This window comes from Triticum aestivum, chromosome 7D, assembly GCF_018294505.1.
Source record: "Triticum aestivum cultivar Chinese Spring chromosome 7D, IWGSC CS RefSeq v2.1, whole genome shotgun sequence".
NCBI lineage: Eukaryota > Viridiplantae > Streptophyta > Magnoliopsida > Poales > Poaceae > Triticum > Triticum aestivum.
In genome coordinates this window covers 502,455,908-502,473,831 of record NC_057814.1, presented here as the reverse complement: position 1 = coordinate 502,473,831, position 17,924 = coordinate 502,455,908, and the positions used below count along the sequence as shown (strand labels likewise).

The 17,924-nt window shown below is 44.5% G+C and overlaps 2 protein-coding genes across 2 annotated transcripts; both read right to left on the bottom strand.

Annotated features, from left to right (window-relative positions):
• Positions 1–1,684: 1,684 nt before the first annotated feature.
• On the bottom strand, positions 1,685–6,673 carry LOC123167717 (protein STRUBBELIG-RECEPTOR FAMILY 8). The gene is made up of 16 exons (XM_044585575.1): positions 6,346–6,673; positions 6,125–6,260; positions 5,524–5,595; positions 5,374–5,439; positions 5,221–5,292; positions 5,059–5,130; positions 4,696–4,767; positions 4,536–4,601; positions 4,381–4,446; positions 3,962–4,293; positions 3,445–3,689; positions 3,064–3,335; positions 2,832–2,967; positions 2,580–2,719; positions 2,323–2,479; positions 1,685–2,089 (listed from the first exon to the last, which is right to left on the bottom strand). Exons 1-16 carry the CDS (start codon positions 6,656–6,658, stop codon positions 1,934–1,936), a joined length of 2,373 nt encoding a protein of 790 aa, XP_044441510.1. The 5' UTR covers positions 6,659–6,673; the 3' UTR covers positions 1,685–1,933.
• A 5,627-nt stretch (positions 6,674–12,300) lies between these two features.
• LOC123164965 (plant UBX domain-containing protein 4) lies at positions 12,301–17,655 on the bottom strand. Its single transcript, XM_044582585.1, has 4 exons — positions 17,035–17,655; positions 14,836–15,121; positions 13,002–13,097; positions 12,301–12,919 (listed from the first exon to the last, which is right to left on the bottom strand). The coding sequence occupies exons 1-4, from the start codon at positions 17,598–17,600 to the stop codon at positions 12,521–12,523; spliced, it is 1,347 nt and encodes a 448-aa protein (XP_044438520.1). The 5' UTR covers positions 17,601–17,655; the 3' UTR covers positions 12,301–12,520.
• Positions 17,656–17,924: the final 269 nt, after the last annotated feature.

The window sequence follows — 17,924 nt, the reverse complement described above, 5'->3', positions numbered from 1 at the left end:
TGTACTACCCTAGGCCCCTCCGGTGTGTATATAAACCAGAGGGTTTAGTCCGTAGAGGCTATCAGAAAAATCATAGGCTAGACAGCTAGGGTTTGGCCATTACGATCTCGAGGTAGATCAACTCTTGTAACCCCTATACTCATCAAATACAATCAAGCAGGACGTAGGGTTTTACCTCCTTAAAGAGGGCCCAAACCTGGGTAAACATCGTGTCCCCATTGTCCCCCGTTACCATTGATCCTTAGACTCACAGCTTGGGCCCCCCTACCTGAGATCTGCCGATTTTGACACCGACACCATTTTAGCCGGACGGGGCATTTTGGCTCCCGGGCTGTGAACAATAAATTCACCAAAAATAGTAAAATAATTTTTTTTAAATCCAATTTTTTTATGGTCAAAGATGCTTGAGTGTGTGATGTCCGTGCAAAAATTCAGCGCATTTGAACATCTGACGAGCTTAAGAAAAAAAATTGAGGTCTTTGAAAAAGTTTACTATTTTGCACTGTTCGGACCTGATTTGTCTTTTTTGCGAGAGCTCGTCAGATGTCCGAATGCGCTGAATTTTTGCATGGACATCACACACTCAAGTATCTTTCACCACAAAAAAAATTGGATTTTTTAAAGTTATTCTAGTATTGTTTTTGAATTTACTGTTCACATGATGTAGATGAGCTCGGGAGCCGAATTGGATATTCACATTTTAGCCATGTATGGCACATTTACTCTAACTTTGCCCCCTCAACTCTATTCTAGTAGAATGTTTCGGCCCCTCCCAACATCATGCTCTTTTTTTAAATTGAGGCTCAAAAAAAATATCATGCCCAAGCTCCACCGGTGCCACTAGTCACTCAACTTTGCTGCTTATCATGCTCAAGATCCAAATCAACCATGTTGTGCTCGATCAAATCTGATTATTATTTTCCAGTGTGAGTCATTAAAAAATTACCTCCAATTTTAGGTAGAGAAATATATAACTCACCAACTACACATTCAAAACATACCGGTGTCCGGTTCGAAAGAGGACCAATATTTGGAGCGCAACATTAGAAATGAAAAATGATTTGGTTTGTGTTCCGGGACGCAGTGGAACAATTTGTTTATACTTTTTTTTGCAAATAGAGAGCGGCTGGTCTCATGCATAGTTTAGAAAACCGAACCAGTGAGGCTTCTTGTAATCTTGTTTAGGTTTTCACGGGTCAGACCGCCGGTTCATCAGTTCATTCGTGACAAAAAATCTAAATGTCTAAGTTACTGTTTTAAAAAATTGGCCTCTAATCAAATGAGAACGTATAATCTTCGATGTAACCTATTAATAAATCGCAAAGTGTTGCTGGCCTAGTTGGTTATTGGTCCTTCAACATGCATGGGCTGAAGGTCAAGGGTTCAGTCCGGTCCGGTCCGGTTTCAAAAACTATGGTATCAGAATTCGAAACGTTGAGCGACACATCGAAGATCCCCCCAAGGCCCCAACAAAAGAAAGAAAACAAAAGAGCCTTCAACATCACCAATATACAAGCACTCAAAAGATGATGTGCTCAGACGTTTGACATGGCACGCAATTCGTTTGAAAAGAAGATACATGTTAGGACGTGACAAGCTAGCGACGTGTGCTTCGCCGCGAATCAGTGAGGCTTCCCGCACTGGCAAGGCACACACAGGTCGCCGTCTGACAGAGGCGTGACCATTCAACTTGTCACAAATCCTTTTCTCTCCCTTTCCTTTCCTTTTTTATCTACAACTGATCACCACAACAGAATCCTATATCTATACAAGCCGTTCACAAACCTCACAGTGTATTTGGTACAAACAGATAGGCTGAAGCTCCTGAAATACCAGAAAGAAAATGGAGTATAAACTGAATACAAACTAATACTCACAAAATGATACTATGTTCTGATACAGCTCTGGTTTGTAGGTGACAGGAGGTTTGGCCTCAGACGGCGTCCCACGCGCCTCCTTCGCGCTCCGGGGCACGGTACGAAGACCCTAGGTCGTCTCCCGATTGCCGTCTTAACATGCTAGCCCTCTGCATCAGACGCACAAGTTGCTGGACGACCTCGGAGATCGGTGGACGGAACTCCGGTTCCGGCTACAGAAGGGCAGACAGAAAATTTATGATCTTACTCTACCAGTCTACCTCTCTGAAGAGAATAATTCAGTTCATATATCAACATAGCCACTACTTTTCCTATCAACATAATCTACTTTGAGATTGACAGGGGTGAATGATCAGGTTGCTAGTGAATGGTGTTCATATTTTAGCTGCAAGCTGGACAGATGTTGATGGCCATATGCAGCGTGAGAGAAAAGAAAATGATGTACCTGGACAGACAACGCGATTATGTCGGCGAAACGGGAGAGAGATTTTGCAGGGTACATCCCATCCATTGCTGGGTCAACCATCTTGGCAAGCGCATCGATGTCGTGAAGCTGCGGGGTTGCCCACCCGACAAGGGACTGCTCTGACCTCTCCCTGGATCTGCACAACACAATGGTTCAAATTGCAACAAGATAACAAAAGGTGATTTTTTGGTTCAAATTTACAGCAATAGTACACTTTTGCAGGTCAGAAATGGTACCTGTCTAGCGGCTTACGGCCCGTAAGTAGCTCTAACATCACTACTCCAAAACTGTACACGTCACTCTTTACAGTATATGTTCCTGACATGGCAAATTCTGGGGCACTGTATCCAAGTGAGCCAAGCACCTCAGTTGAAACCTGGCAAAACATAACAAAACGATACCTGATTTAGTCCAACTAACAATGAAAAACATTTCTGAAACTTTTGAAAAAACCGACATCCGCAGTATGTTGCTACTATGTTACTTACCTCTCTCTCAGGATTTGGTGAGAAGGCAGCAAGCCCGGCGTCAGACAGATGTGGGCTGCACTCTTCATCAAGCAGGATATTTGATGACTTGAGGTTTCTATGTACAACAGAGGGCAAGCACACCTCATGCAGGTACCTGAACAAAGGTTAGCAGTACACTGTTATATTTCGCTTGACCAGAAAAGTGCAGAGTGAAAGGCACTATATTCAGTAGATCTTTGAGACAACATACTCCAAAGCTCGAGCGGTGCCTAGCGCTATCCTCACGCGGGCGTTCCATGTAAGGTTCTTGCTCGCTTCATCGGAATAGTGCAACATATCATGCAGTGTTCCATTTCCGATATGCTCATATACAAGAAGCCTTTGGCCATGATCAGCGCAGTAGCCCGTAAGCGACACGATGTTCGGGTGCCTAAGCCGAGAAATGTTCGATACAACCTCAAGAAAATGATCCTCTTCATACAAAGAAAGGGAAGCACTGTCTATCTTCTTCACCGCAAGCACCTGTGGCCGCGCACACAGTTCAGTTCTAGTGTATGATGAAGCCGAACATGTAAACAATGCTATGCTTGTAAAAGCACTAAAAGTAATTGTTGACTATAAGTAATTTTACCTTTCCATTGGGGAAATCAGCTCTGTAAACACGACCAAGTGAACCCTCACCTAGTAGGGTATCTTGACAGAAGCTGTTTGTAGCAACTTGGAGCGAAGCAACAGTATAAGAAGTCGCCGCACCAGGAACCTTTATCTTCTTTGCTGGAGAACTATTTACACCATACGCCCTCTCAGGAGTGCCAATAGGCCGCGGGAGCACTGAAGCTGCGACAGGAGAGTCTTGATGGGTGTTGTTGTTATAATCTACACACACACAAAAAGAAACGAGATGGTTGTAAGGATTTGAATTACCAACCAGACAGAATTTACTAATTTAAAGTTAATGAACATTTCAGCCTCCTGCAACTGTTTCATTTTTACCTTTTTTACATCTCGAAAACAGGAAAATAACAGATTCTTTATTCAGTTTACCTCATACCTATTCCTAGTTTCCTACTGCAAGGGAACCTACAAATTCCTCTGTTTACTTCAAATGGTAACGAGAAACTATCACGCGCGAAGAAATAGGAGCATACCTCTGTCTATGTTTACTGCAAGAGCACCTACGAAGTCTTTCGGTTCACCGGTATCACCATCCTTTCTTTTATGGACACTGTGAAGGCAGAACACCAGCGCGAAAAGTATGCATGAAGCAGCAGCCACTGATCCAACAGCCAACCCTACAAGAAGACCTGTTTGCCGGCCTTGCTTCTTGTCACCTTCGTCGATAGGCATCTCATCCTCAGGGCCATTTGGAAAAGTTGTCGGTACTTGAGGACGGTCGGGCTGAGCAACCGGACTCTGAGATGGTGGCATGATAATCCGTGGTGGAGATGCAGGCATATTGATAAATGAGTTCCCTCCAGCGCTATGGTTGCAATTGCACTGACCCATCAGTATCTAAAAATTATGATTTGTGTAATAAAATAGCAATAAAATATGTTATAGTGCCTACCTCAAGTCTGGAATCGAGCTGAGTTCCTCGGGTATCAAGCCGCTGAAGTTGTTGTTTGCTATATTTCTGTTTAAAGGCATAATTATTGTACGCATGAGACAAAAAAGCAGGCAAAGTTTATTAGCAGTCATGTTGGCAAATGGGAAGTCACTTACAGTGTAGTAAGGCTTAGGTTGCTGAGGACATTGACTGTGCCTGATAATTGATTGTTTTGCATATAGCTGCACAATGGGATGAAAGTAAAGAATTATGGAACAACCATGAAACTGAAACACAAAAGCGAGAAGATCGAGTTGAAGATTATTGGATACTTACAGTCTAGAAAGATTTGACAAAGAGACAAAAGAAACTGGAAGATTTCCTGACAAGTTGTTGAAAGATAAATCCCTGAAACGATTTTAAAAAGCATAAGATGAAGTCATGTAACAGGGGGAAAATGCATATGCACTGCTAACAGTTATGCAGTGACCCGCTTTAGTGCCGATGATCATCATTTCAACGCACATTTCACAGGTGAAAATGGATAATTAAATTCATCTTCGGCATCCAAAAATGACGAAGAAAGAGAATGATATAGCTCGTAGCTTCGGTTTGGGCACCCCTATGCTTATTTAGTGAATGATGCAAGCTCATAGCACCCAAATAAGACGAAGATAAAAAAGTCTCAGTAGGCCTTACAATACAGAAAGCGAATTGAGGCCCCCAAATAGTTCGCCGATTTCCTGGAACAGAGAGTTGTGACTGACATTGCTGCATGCAGATGTTATTTGTAGTTAGACTATGTCACATAAAAAAAACGCCACAAATTTAATCACATATTTGCGGTAGTAAGCAACTTACAGGTAGCCAAGTGATAAGATGTTGGATATAGAGTATGGGATGTTGCCGGAAAAATTATTTCTCGCCAAATTCCTGCATCATCGCTATGAGTAAAATAGCAAGAACAAATTACTTGTAAATGGTAATGAAGATGTGCAAGGTGAGAAGCATTACAGATGGATAAGATTTGGTGGCAGCTGATACGGAATTACATCATGCAAGCTGTTGTTACTCAAGTCCCTGCAAGTACAGAAATGAAAATAATATGAATTTTAAGGAAAACATAGAGCAATGAAGATTTGTACTACTGGTGTTAGCTCATACATCGTTGTCAGTGCCACTAGACTGGACAGTAGGTAGCCAAGAGTGCCATTCAATCCCATACCAGAAAGGTTGCTGCAAAATAGGTGTGGAAGCAGGGTATAACAGTGCTGATTAACTTTGTTTCAGAGAAATTCGTATGACAACAACGGTAAAATCAGATAAGAGCAGAATAAAGGGGAAGCACAAATATGCAAAATCTTCTGTCAGTAACATTTCGATAGTCTACAGCAACTTTGAATTGAAAAGCACAAATATATAGAGGTTTCTTCAAAGCTTGCTACCAAAAGCTTAGCCAAACAAAACTAGTCAGTTTCAGAGCAGGGTTACATAAATCTCTGTTTTTCACAGCATGCATGCAAAAGAACGAAAAAGGAGAACTTTTTGTCCCAGAAGTCAACAGAGATTTTTCTGGCCAGCGCATATGGTAAATGTTCGCACACTTTTCCGGTGTCCAAAATGCCTGCAAAGGATGCAAATGCTGACAGAATTTTCCCTGCAAGACGCTACCATGCCAAACTTTTCATGCAACCAGAATGCAGCTACCTTTGCCCTCTTCAATTCTTCATCAGTAAACAATTTAGGACAAGAGAGAGACCCTTACATTGAGGTGATGGCGGAGCCAGAGCAGGAGACGCCCATCCAGGCGGCGCCGCAGGGGTCGCCGCCGCCGGCCGCCGACCAGCCGACGAGCTGAGCCGGGCTGTTCCAGGAGGTGTAGAGGTTCCCCAGAGCCGCAGCTGCAAGAACCAGAGCACATCAAACATCATGCAGTGATAATCGCAGAGTTTGCGCCAAGAAACCAAGAGGGGGGGCCGGCATTACCGCCGGCGGCGTCGGTATCGGCCCCGACCACGGGAACAAGGGCGAGGAGGAGGCCGGCAAAAGCGGCGGCGGCGGCCAGCGCCGCCATTCCTGGCCCTCTCTCCGCTAGGAGAACCCTCGTCGCGGCTATCTTCTCGGCTGACACGACCTGGCCGCGGTGATCACCATTCCCGACGGCCCATGCCTCGCTCTTATCTATCCATCCGGGGCTAGTTAATATAGAAGGGAGTGCTCGATGCCATGCTTGCTCGAGGCAGTGGGCGCGGGAGGGGATGCAGTGTGGCGTCGGCAAGGATTGGTCCCTCTCCCCCATCCGCTTCCTGTCTCTGGGTTCCCGGGTCCTTGTCTCGCTGCGGTTGTCCGCGGTGTGGGGTACCGCCGCGGCGTGCTTTTGGCTTCGTAAATGTGGGGGACGACAACGAGCTGTTGGAGGGGAAGGCGAGCTGGCGCACCGATAAAAAAATGATCATAGGTTTAGACACACAAGGCACACAAACTTTAAATCAAAATTCGGTCCATGTAAGACTAGCCACAGTGGGAGTAATTTCAGCAGTAACTTCAAGTCCAACTCAGCAAATTTGTCTATGTGGCAATGAGTTAATGAAAAGAGAGGTAGTTCTAGTAACTTAGCTAGTTACTGTAACATCACACATACCAAAGCAAGATGAGTCTATAGCATAATAAATAAAGTATTGCATGTTACCACACATATGTTACTTCCCACTATAGAGGTAGTAACATAGAGTAGTAACATGCCCATGTTACCACTCTATGTTACTACCCATTGTGGCTAGTCTAACGGCTAGAGAGGACCAGGTACGGGTGACATATTTCAGGGTGCAAATGGGTACCCTTCAGGGTATTCTCTAACCTTCTTTGGTTTCTTTTTAGAAAAACTTAATCATTTGTTAGGGTGGTACAAGGAACACTAGAAATAATAAAAAATAAATACAGATATGTAGACCATCTAGTGATGATTACAAGCTCTCGAGCAAGCCGAAGACGCGCTGCCGTCATCGCCCGACCCTCCCTCACCGGAGCCGGGAAAACTTATTGTAGTAGCCAGTCAAGAAGTCATCGTGCTAAGACCCCAAATGACCAACACAGCAAAACATCAATCCCACCGATGAAGAGAAGCATAGGTCAGAAGGATGCAACACGAAGACATACAGTTAAAACGAACGAAGATTGTATCCATGAAGATCCACAGAAGACCAACTCCGATTGAATCCCATAAGATCTGAAGGAGACGCACCTCCACACGCCCTTCGACGATGTTAGGCGCCGCCAAGGCGGGGGATAGACGGGCAGGAGTGAATGACCTTATTTCATCTTCAGATAGCTGACGCTACCTCGTCTTCCGGGCATAACACAAACCCTAATCGACCTTAAAAGAACACCTAAAAACGGGGCAAGAATCCTCTCGCCGGCAAGTGCCGAGGTCCACCGCGCCTTCATGACCCTAAGGCCATCGGAGACGAGGCGGGCCAACGCCGGCGGGCAGCGGAGGCAGAAAATCCCTAGTCGTGTGGGCAGAGGTGAAAGGGTATGTCTTTTATGACCCTCTTTAGTTCAACTAAATGAACTAAATTTTCATTTGGTTGAACTAAGGTGGGTACAAGGGTACGGTCACAAATTAGAATCCCAAGACATGTTCACCCTATGCATTGTTATGTTTGTTGAAATATATTGTCCGCATCTTTCCATCAGTTCGGACTTTTGGAGCAACTGGTTGGAGCATGAATTCAATATGATACCAGAGCCAAGAGGTCTTCAGTTCAAGACCCTGCCAACGTGCCATGGCAGGACTGCCCCCAAAAAGGAGGAGGAGGACTATGGCGGGATGGACAACTCCAGCGATGCGCACAGCCGGCTTAATCTATTTTACGTGTTCGAGCGGTACTTCCGCGACAAAGACACCATGGACACCGGCTATGGCAAGGGCAATCGTGGATGATATTTGTCCATAGCTTATCTATCATTTTTAAGAAGTTGCTTCCCACTACTTCATATTCTCTCGCCATGCACACTGTCCACATCAGCAATCAACATGCAGCATTCCCACCTAAGAAAATCTGCCACCTCAGCAATTTCTTTTTTATTTTTTCAATGAAACGAATCGTCTGATTGTGTTAATTCCCGTTGCACGTATTGCTTCCCTTTCTCTGATTATGTTAATTCCCGTCGCACTGATTGCTTCTTCGTGCGACGGTTCCTTCCATCTCCCTTCCACCAATAAATCTCAGCATACTCTTCCCAATTCTTCTGCTTCCATCTTTATTTGTGCCACAATTCCCATATTGCGTCGCCGCCGGCCCAATCTTCGCTGGCCGTCCGAGACCTGCGCGATGCCACCCTCCGAGAACCCCATGATCGGCGCGAGCCTGGACTATGTTGCCCCAAGCCACACGTCATGGCGTCGACCCGACCTCCCGATGAACCATGCGTGCCACGATCAGCCTCCTCCTTCAACCTTCATATCTATGTCCCCAGATCTGAACATTGTTCTTTTAAGTTAGCTTGGGTGGATCCGTGGAGGCCCTGATTTTCAGATGGAGTAGCTGGCGCCGGGAAGGGCACCGTGATATGACAGCGGCCAGCGCCAGCGGCGCCTCGCGTCTGCCCCCAAGAGTAGTTCGACGGCGTGATGGATCCCAATCAAACTAGCGCCTCTGTAGCCAACTCGCCATGGTAGGAGCAGGAAGATGGTGCTGCTCCCATCTTATATTTGTCCATATCTTTACGCCTGTGTTGTTTCTCAAGTCGCCAAGGTAAGAGCAGGAAGAAGTGGATACTTTGTTGTTTCCTCTATCCGATCTTAGGAGGCAAAAACAGTAACACTATGCGTGCACATCATATACCAATCCGTTTCACGATGATTGGAGCCAATTCATGCCACTAAGTAGCAGCTGTGGCCTTGCACATGCTTTTTTGGGTTCAGAGAATTAGATCACTTCAATTTCTACCTTCAGTTTCATGGACTACTACACAGCTAAATTACTCTGTACATTTTTGTATCTGAATACGGATCAATTCCATGTATGAATTTGATTGACATGGATCTTTGATCTGGACTTGAGGTAGTTAATTTTTCTTTCTCAGTTTCATTTGCTTTTATAATTAGTTGCTACATCACATTCAGATGCATTGTTCCCAGTTTTTGTTGATCCTTTTGTGCAAAAAAAATTTATTGCTAGGTAGGAGCAGGGAGATGAGGCCGTTCCTGTCGTAAATTTGTCCAGAACTTTACCCCTGTGTTGCTTCGCTGAAGGCATCTGCGCTTTTTCATATGCACTGTACATGCACCTTACCCTTTCATTTTTTTACACTGATTGGTATGTGGCTCTTGGTCATGTACAAATTCTAAGATGTATGTATGTGTTGTTGTTTGATTTGTTTATATTTTGTGCTTCCGTTCCTATTACAAATAACTCAAAAGGCATTTGTATAGTTGTTTTGTGTCTTGCCTTTCTTTCAGTAGGTTCAGACTGGGCTTCACATGTTTTCAGTAACGGAACAGCTGAGCGGATGATTCAGTCTGCACGACAGCTACACGATGGCAAATCAAGCTGTCTACTGCATTTTAATAATATGAATGTACTCCCTCCGTTCCTAAATATTTGTCTTTCTAGAGATTTCAACAAATGACTACATACGGAGCAAAATGAGTGAATCCACACTTTAGAGTATATCTATATACATCCATATGTGGTAGTCCATTTGAAATCTCTAAAAAGACAAATATTTAGGAACGGAGGAGTACAAACTAATATGCGTCGTTGTGCAAAATTCGTTCTCGCAATGCCGTGTAAATAGCAACGCTTGCTCTTTTAGTAATTTTCATTAATTGTATGTCCTATTTTCTCATGTTAGTGATGCATTTCAATTTTGCGCAAAAAGCAATGCATTTTAATTACAAAAATATGAGATAGTACTCTATGATATACTAATTTTCTGACTTTTCACATAGTATTATTAAGGCTCAAACAAACATATATTTTTAATTGCTTACTTATTGTCACTCTCTATACCAGCAAAGGTTTGAATTAACATATTTTTTTCATTCTTTACTTATTTTCACTCCATAATCTTTCTCATGTGGAGTATTACAAGTTCCCGCAGCAACGCGCGGGATACCATCTACTTATGTATGTCGACCATGCCAAATTTTGATAGTCTGATGGCATGTATTGATGTAATAGCCCTGGATGATCTTTGTCCATAGCTTATTATGTATGTAGGTCAATGCCATTTTTTGGTAGTCTGATGGCATGTATTGATGTAGTAGCCGTGGATGATCATAGAGGTAGTAGGATGCATGTGGTTGTATGGGTTTGGGGTTTGCTAAATGAGGTCCCGGTTGTGGAATCAAAAGATTGAGAGGGTGCGAACAGTGACAGGATGCGTTCACGGACATTTCAAGGAACTGATTAGCTATATGCGGGATGCTCTAATAAACCCGGACAGACGAAGAATTAATAAGGGGCAAGGGGCTTCTTTGATTCAAATGGATTGCAAAAGACCTCTTTCAAAACACAGAAATGTGAAAACATAAGAATTGGTTGTTTTCAGGAATCCTGTAAAAAGCTCTTTCTCAAGTTCCAAATAGAAAACGACAGTCGGAACTTTTGTGTGTTATGGAAAGGGAAAAAAAATCAGAAATTGTTTGTCATGGCATGTTGAACAAACATGGAGAAAAAAAAGAGAGAGCAGAGAAAACACTTTACACCGACGAGATTATCATCGAGAGTGCACACACAGACCAAGTGTTGAGGGGTTCCTGTCAGTGTGTCCTCTCGAGGTAGGCATCTTATTAGTTATTATTAACATCCGAGAGACCGGTAGTCAAACACACTGGATCGCGTCCATCCAAGAACCCGTGACGTGTTACCAAACTGAATAATGTTGCGAGCACTGAGCAGAACAACAGTCTCCTAAAAAGGCAGAACAAAGGTTGACAGGGACAGAGAAAAGAACTGTTGGACCCGGCCGGTTAACTGTGTCAGTGTGTCTGCGTGTGTAACAACAGTCCTTGGGCAACTTGCCCTCCAAAAGTCGTGCTAATCGGAATCAGATTGACAGACAGGAGAAGCTTCCAAACAGGAGCGTGCTAGGAGGTTCACTGATCACCAGTAATTCAGACCTGTGAGCATGGAGGCGCCCTCCCGTGACAAGTAGGCGAAGGACTAGTCAAGCCGATCGGTCGGTCGAACGAACCAGCCTCTCCAATAATTAACCAGAGCAAGCGAAGTGACTTTATTAAGCCGGATCTGGTCTCGCGGCCAATGGCCATGCATGCGCCCACCGGCACGGCGCGGCCGCGTCGCGCTCCGCCGTGTCGTGTCCCGCCGACTGGGCGGATCAATAGCGCGGATTTACAGCTGGAAATCGCGCGTCCGTTTTGTCGGCGAGCCCTCCCTCATGCGCCGTGCCGTCGGTTACAGAGCGGCCGATGCAACAGGCCAATAATCATGGCCGGGTTGGACCCTGAATCCAGTGATGTGATGACTCCACCGGGTCAGATAATTAGGTGTAGACCTTTCTCATCACTCGATTGGCTCAGTTCAGATAGGAGATAGAAGTGACAAGCAATTCTTTGCCTCCGACTTCTCAACGCAGGAATGTTGTTCCCGAACAAGAAATGATGAGCCAGTGTTGCCAGCATCGACCTTGTTATACCGTGTTCAGAGGCCGGGATTTTTCTTGTCATAACTCTTGAAACCGCTAGGTCAGAAAGAGACACTGCCTGCTAACAACTCACCCCGGTTGCTCGCAAATTGCCATCCGCGTCACCGCGTCAGGACATCGGTTCGATGATAACAACAAAACATGAATAATGGGCATCCGTTGCAGCTACCCTTCCCTGTCCCACGCCCGTACCAAAGGGGACGTTAGACACGAACAAAAGGACTGCCAACAGACGAAACGTGATGCAGACCGGACAGGAAGCACAAGTGCAAGCCAAGTATACTTACGCTATAGCAGGATGAATAAGACGGACGGACGGGTACCCAGATCTCGCTGATTTTTACAATCTTAATACCCGAGGGGCGGCTAGTGAAGAGCGGCCATGGAAGGCTCAAATGCTAAAATCCAAGAGAGCTCAGGGACGGACAAAAGGGCAAGGAAATGTGCACGATTGGGACGGATGGATGGTGTGTTCGATGACGTGGGGTCAACAGCCTGTTGAGATTAGACTCTGGATGATCACCGAGTTGGCGACGCCGGCTTCCTCAATGGTCTTGGTCGCGTCGTCGAGCGGCTTAGGGGGGAACCCGACCTGCAGCGTGTAGTCGCTTGTTTCTCCTGGCCTTGTTGTGTCGATGAATGCCCGCACGTCGCTGATCGTGTGGCTTGTGTTGAAGCGCGCAACCACACGGCTGCCGTCTACAAACCTGATCTGGAGAGAGGTTGATGGCAGAGAATCGTCCACTGTGATAGTCTTGGGCACGGTGGTGGTCGCAGTGCTAGAAGCAGCAGCCGCAGGAGTGATATCCGAAGGAGCAGAGTTTTCAGAAGGTGCCGTGAGAATTCTCCCCCCTCCTTGAAATGGGGCCGGGCGCTTGAGTGACTCCTGTGTTCAGGTATCGATGATTATTGCGACAGCAACCATGTAAGAAACGTATGGAGCGCTACAGAAATTACATGATACTTACAGGACATTTTTCTTCTTTACGGATAAGATTTACATTCACCTTAGACCTCCCATCAGCCGGCGCAAGCTCAGTTGGGCATTCAGACTTCATGATGCTCTAGAGAAACAGAAAAATCAAAAGATAGATAAGTGGATTACTTGCATTCAATTCAGCACAAGCAGATATAACAACAGCAACATGTGACAGAATAAAAGAACAAATGCATGTTCCACACACTTTATAATATATATAGCCGAACAGAAAGTGTTACGAGTAAGACCAACAGATTCAATCAGGGGATAAGCAACAACAAAGGAGTTCGAACAAAATATACTCCATCCGTTCCTAAATATAAGTCCTTTTAGAGATTCCAATGCGGACTACATACAGAGCAAAATGCATGAATCTACACTCTAAAATACGTCTATATACATCCGAATGTAGTCTGTATTGAAATCTCTAAAAAGACTTGTATTAGGGAACGGAGGGAGTAGCTGATAAAGCTACCTATTTTTTTCCCTTTGCCTATTTCATCAAGAAATCAGGGTGCCTTGATATGCAGAATTATTGTACTCGGCAGCCTACTGCAATACACTGATAACTTGCTACGAAACAAGTTATTGGACAGAAAATATGTGTAACTAATGGCAAAAAAATTGCCTAACCACTAACACATCCATAACCCTGGCTTATACTCCCTCCGTTCCATAATGTAGTGCATACAGATTTTTTGAAAAGTCAAGCTTTACAAACTATCACCAAATTTATAGAGAAAACTGTTGATAACTACAATATCGAATATATACAATATGAAAGTATGTCTTGTGATGATATCTAATAATATGTATTTGGTACTCTAGAATTATATGTTTTTCTCTACAAACTTGGTCAAAGTTTGTAAAGTTTGACTTCTCAAAAAATCTATAGGCACTACATTGTGGAACAGAGGGAGTATGTATTAACTGGGACCATTGCAGAAATAAGAGGAACAGTTAGACACCATCACTGAAGCAAAGCTGAGTTAGTTTCTTGAGTACTCCCTCTGTCCACGAATAAGTGTACATTTGTCATTCAAAATTTGTCCACAAAAGAGTGTACTTCTATCTTTCCAATGCACTTTAAAGTGAAAAAAAATGTTTCTCTATCATCACACGGTAATCAAGACCTATAACATTCACCACACTGTCTCCTCACTTTCTGCATGCACTTGGCTCATTGGGGGTGGGGTAATTAAAGAGAAGAGAGATGGTGGCTTGCACTTCCCAATGCATTTTTTACCTCACTCCGTAATCTGTCCTAAAATTTCTATATGTACACTTATTCGTGGACGGAGGGAGTACCAGCTAAAAAACATTACGTCTAACAACATGGAAAGAGGTCACTCAGACATTATTTCAATTAGCTAAATGCTCATGCGCTGGTACAGATATTTTTTTTTGGCTATATATTGTCGGTTGTTTAAACACTTGTGCCATATAATCCACGAATTTGTACAGAATTAATAAACATTATCTTAAAACATACATTAGTCGAATCAAGCATATGTACATCCTCCATAAAATGGTTGACACCTGTGGTGATTCCTAATAACTTTTAAGCGGTGAATGGACCGCTGCCAACTCAGATCTTTATGAGTAAGGATTAACCATTATTATGCTATATTGCACACATAATCATCAGCATGTAACGGCAAAAGGTTCAAGACAGAACTATCACTCCATGTTGTAAACAGAAGGGTGAACATAAAGCATTATAAAAGTAAAAGAAATAGCAAAAAGCACGTATCAATTCACAAGACAGATATAACAACTAGTAATGCATATACACTCAGTTGCACACATCAGAGTTCTTTTACCTCTAAAAAGGATGCATGCTCTGGGTCGTTGAAACTTCTGAGTGGACCGTCATCTACTGTGAACCCATCGCTCCAGAAGTAGATGTTGTGAACAATTTCCTCTGGTGGCTGTGGTGCGTCAGGCTGTACAGTTTCACCTGTTAGAAGTCTGCTAGTCCCAGGAAAGCTCCTTGAACTAGAAGATTGCCGGCGAGCTGGGCCTTGCTTAGCTCCCTTCCTCTTAGCTTGCTTAAAAACCTCATCCGCAACATTTTTGCGTTTGGATCGATCTCTAACAACCATTCCGCTGAACAAAGTAATATGAAAGTTATAAGCCTATTAAAAATATAGAAGTACAAAGGCTGCACAGCATACAATTTATAAGAGCCTTCACTGCACATCATCTATGGATCTACCTATGATCCTTACAAATCATGTTATCACTGATACAATGACATCTAAATATGTATGATACCCAAGGCCAATCAGTCAGGACTAACTTCCTGGTAAGTTCAAGGACAAGGAAGTGGCAAGCTATTCCAAGAAGTGACCAAGTCAGGCCAATTTAAATATGCTCTCCATGTAATCACATTTTTCATAACATCATGGCAGAATATATAAAAATAAATATGTAATTCTTAGTTTGAGACAGTTCTTTTGGGTGGTTCCTAGATTTTTAAGGGTCCTGGATGAATTCTTGCCTAAGTTTTCTGTAGGTTTGGGATAAAGCCTAGAATGTAATCCATACTAATCACCACAAAAAATGAGCAGGTAAAACCACGAACCATGCCTGCTGAGAAGTGGTCTCCAAGTAGTCGAAGAATAGTTTGTTGCAGAAGATATATTTATGTACACTGAACAGAAGAACATGTGAAATCAAAGGTGTTTTTCTAATCATGGAATCAATTTTAAGTTTCCATCTAGTTACCAGCATTAACCAGCCTGGAATCAACCTGGTTCCACTAGATTCTATAAATTGGCTGATGAATAATCACCACGAATAAGTCCAAGCCCATGTTGTTTTTTCATTCCATATGCCTTTGCTAACATATGATAAAACACTGAAATTATGGCCATAGGGATTATGCCTAACCAAAACCCATCAGAAATAACCCAAATCTTGTTGAACATGCCAACTCAACAATAAGAAACAAAATAACTAGGTAACCAACAAGTTTACCAATTACTAGAGCTCACGCATCCTTGCCAACTAGCTGACCCCATAACAATATCCAGAGATTCATCTCTGATAATGAAAAAAACAGGGCAATCGTTTCGAACTCTTCATGTTACGATTTCCTTCTTAATTACACAAACTTCTTACTATCACAACTTTATGAACATATCATATTACGGAGAACCAGTTCTCAGTACTGGAAAGTAGCCTAGCAAGTTATATCAGATATCCAAGAACTTGAGAACTTACTTTTTGTCCATGGTGCTAAGTAAGATTTCTATAGCACTTCTATAATAAGAACAGACAGGTAAATTTAAGGACTACAGCTGTACCACAAAGTCACACCAGCAATTGTAAAACGTAAGTTGCTCGCAACTAAAATACCCAAATGCTGGATAACTCTACCAACTAAATTGATCCACACACAATCCTAGCTAAGGATTTAAACTTATTGGTATGCTGTGAAGATACAGGAAAATTTTAAAGAGCTTTGTCGCCAGTGATTGAACTTCGAACTCAAATCACAAGTCTAGTGAAATGCTACCTTGACAAACACAAACCAGTAATGCCATATCAATATACACAAACCCGTACTCTATGCAAGGACACTGCATAAGTATTGCGAGATTGCAAACATAGATAAGCCATTTGAGTACTAAGGAACAGATAAGGTGGTCTAGAAGAACAACATTTAACTCTCATGCCATCCCAACGATTTGGCGCTCACACAGATTCCATTATTGTATCTATTCAAGACCTAGGGCCCCAGGCATTCGCCAAAATAATGTTAGCAGAACCGAACGCTATCCAGAAATTCACAAGAGTATTGGATACTAATAATGAGTAAACGTGAAAGCGCCCAGCAATTTTAGCACGTTTAGTTAGCTCCCTCTCACCACAAATCCAGCGGCCCCTCAATTCGCATGGATCACAAAATTAGGCCAAAAACAACGCAACCTAAAACCCTAGAAATGAGTTGCCTCTGCGATCTAGCTAGAAATGAAGCAAGCATCGCAAAACCCTGGGATGCAGGTAGCACTGACCTCCTCTCGCCGCCGGTGTACAACTCAGGGGGTGGCGCCCACTCGTCGTCGTCCGAGTCCTCGTCTTCGTCCGACCCCGCGCGCCCCTTGCCACCTCCGAGATCGGAGAGCGTCCTCACAGTCCCCCTCCCACTCGCGCCCCCGCTCCCGCCCCGCGCTTGGTGGCTCCTCTTCTGCCTCTTCGCGGGCCTCCTCCTCCGCTCATCTGCCGCCGCAGACGCAGCGGCGAGGGCGGCATCCTCGTCGTCGTCCTCGTCGCCGCCGCCCACGTAGTCCTCGTCGTCCTCATCCTTGTCGCCGCCGCCCACGTAGTCCTCGTCCTCGGAGTCCGCGCCATCGACAGCGGCTGGGACCGGTGGCGGGGGCTGGGGTGCCGGATCGGGGCCATCGGCGTCGACCTCCGTGTTGTCGTAGAAGGATCGAACGGCGGCCTCGAGGGCCCAGTTGTGGCCCTCGAGGAAGAAGGTCGCCTCGTCGGGGGTCGCCGAGGTGACGGCGCAGAACGACTCCACCAGAGACTGCGCCTCCGCGGCCGGCGGCGCGTGGGTGGCATCTCCGGCGGCCATCTCGGCTGCGGCGGCCGCGTGTCTGGCTTGGAAGGCTTTGGGAGGAAGCCTTCTCGTCTCGTTTGCCTCTACCTTTTGACCGCGTCTGGCCATTTGGGCCGTCACGCCGCGATGGGCTACCGACTTCGAGGTTTTCTGTTTGGGCTTTGAGTTTGGAGAAGCTGCTGTTTGTTTAGCCCGTTAGTACCTTGAATTTGTTGGCAAACACAACTTTAGTCCCACCTCGCCCTATTTAGTTCGCATACACAGGAATAAAACGTCAGCTCTGGCAACACTATCGCTGGGCTTTGTCGCGTTAGCCTGTCACCCAAGCTCATTTGTGGG

Excerpts from the sequence above, each read along its gene's own strand:
- LOC123167717 (XM_044585575.1), bottom strand. The coding sequence starts at position 6,658 with ATGGGGGAGAGGGACCAATCCTTGCCGACGCCACACTGCATCCCCTCC. Across the intron at positions 5,596-6,124 it reads GGCTCCGCCATCACCTCAAT|CAACCTTTCTGGTATGGGAT; the intron begins GTAAGGGTCTCT and ends CCTATTTTGCAG. Across the intron at positions 2,090-2,322 it reads TAATCGCGTTGTCTGTCCAG|CCGGAACCGGAGTTCCGTCC; the intron begins GTACATCATTTT and ends GCCCTTCTGTAG.
- LOC123164965 (XM_044582585.1), bottom strand. The coding sequence starts at position 17,600 with ATGGCCGCCGGAGATGCCACCCACGCGCCGCCGGCCGCGGAGGCGCAG. Across the intron at positions 15,122-17,034 it reads TACACCGGCGGCGAGAGGAG|CGGAATGGTTGTTAGAGATC; the intron begins GTCAGTGCTACC and ends TACTTTGTTCAG. Across the intron at positions 13,098-14,835 it reads AGCATGCATCCTTTTTAGAG|AGCATCATGAAGTCTGAATG; the intron begins GTAAAAGAACTC and ends CTGTTTCTCTAG.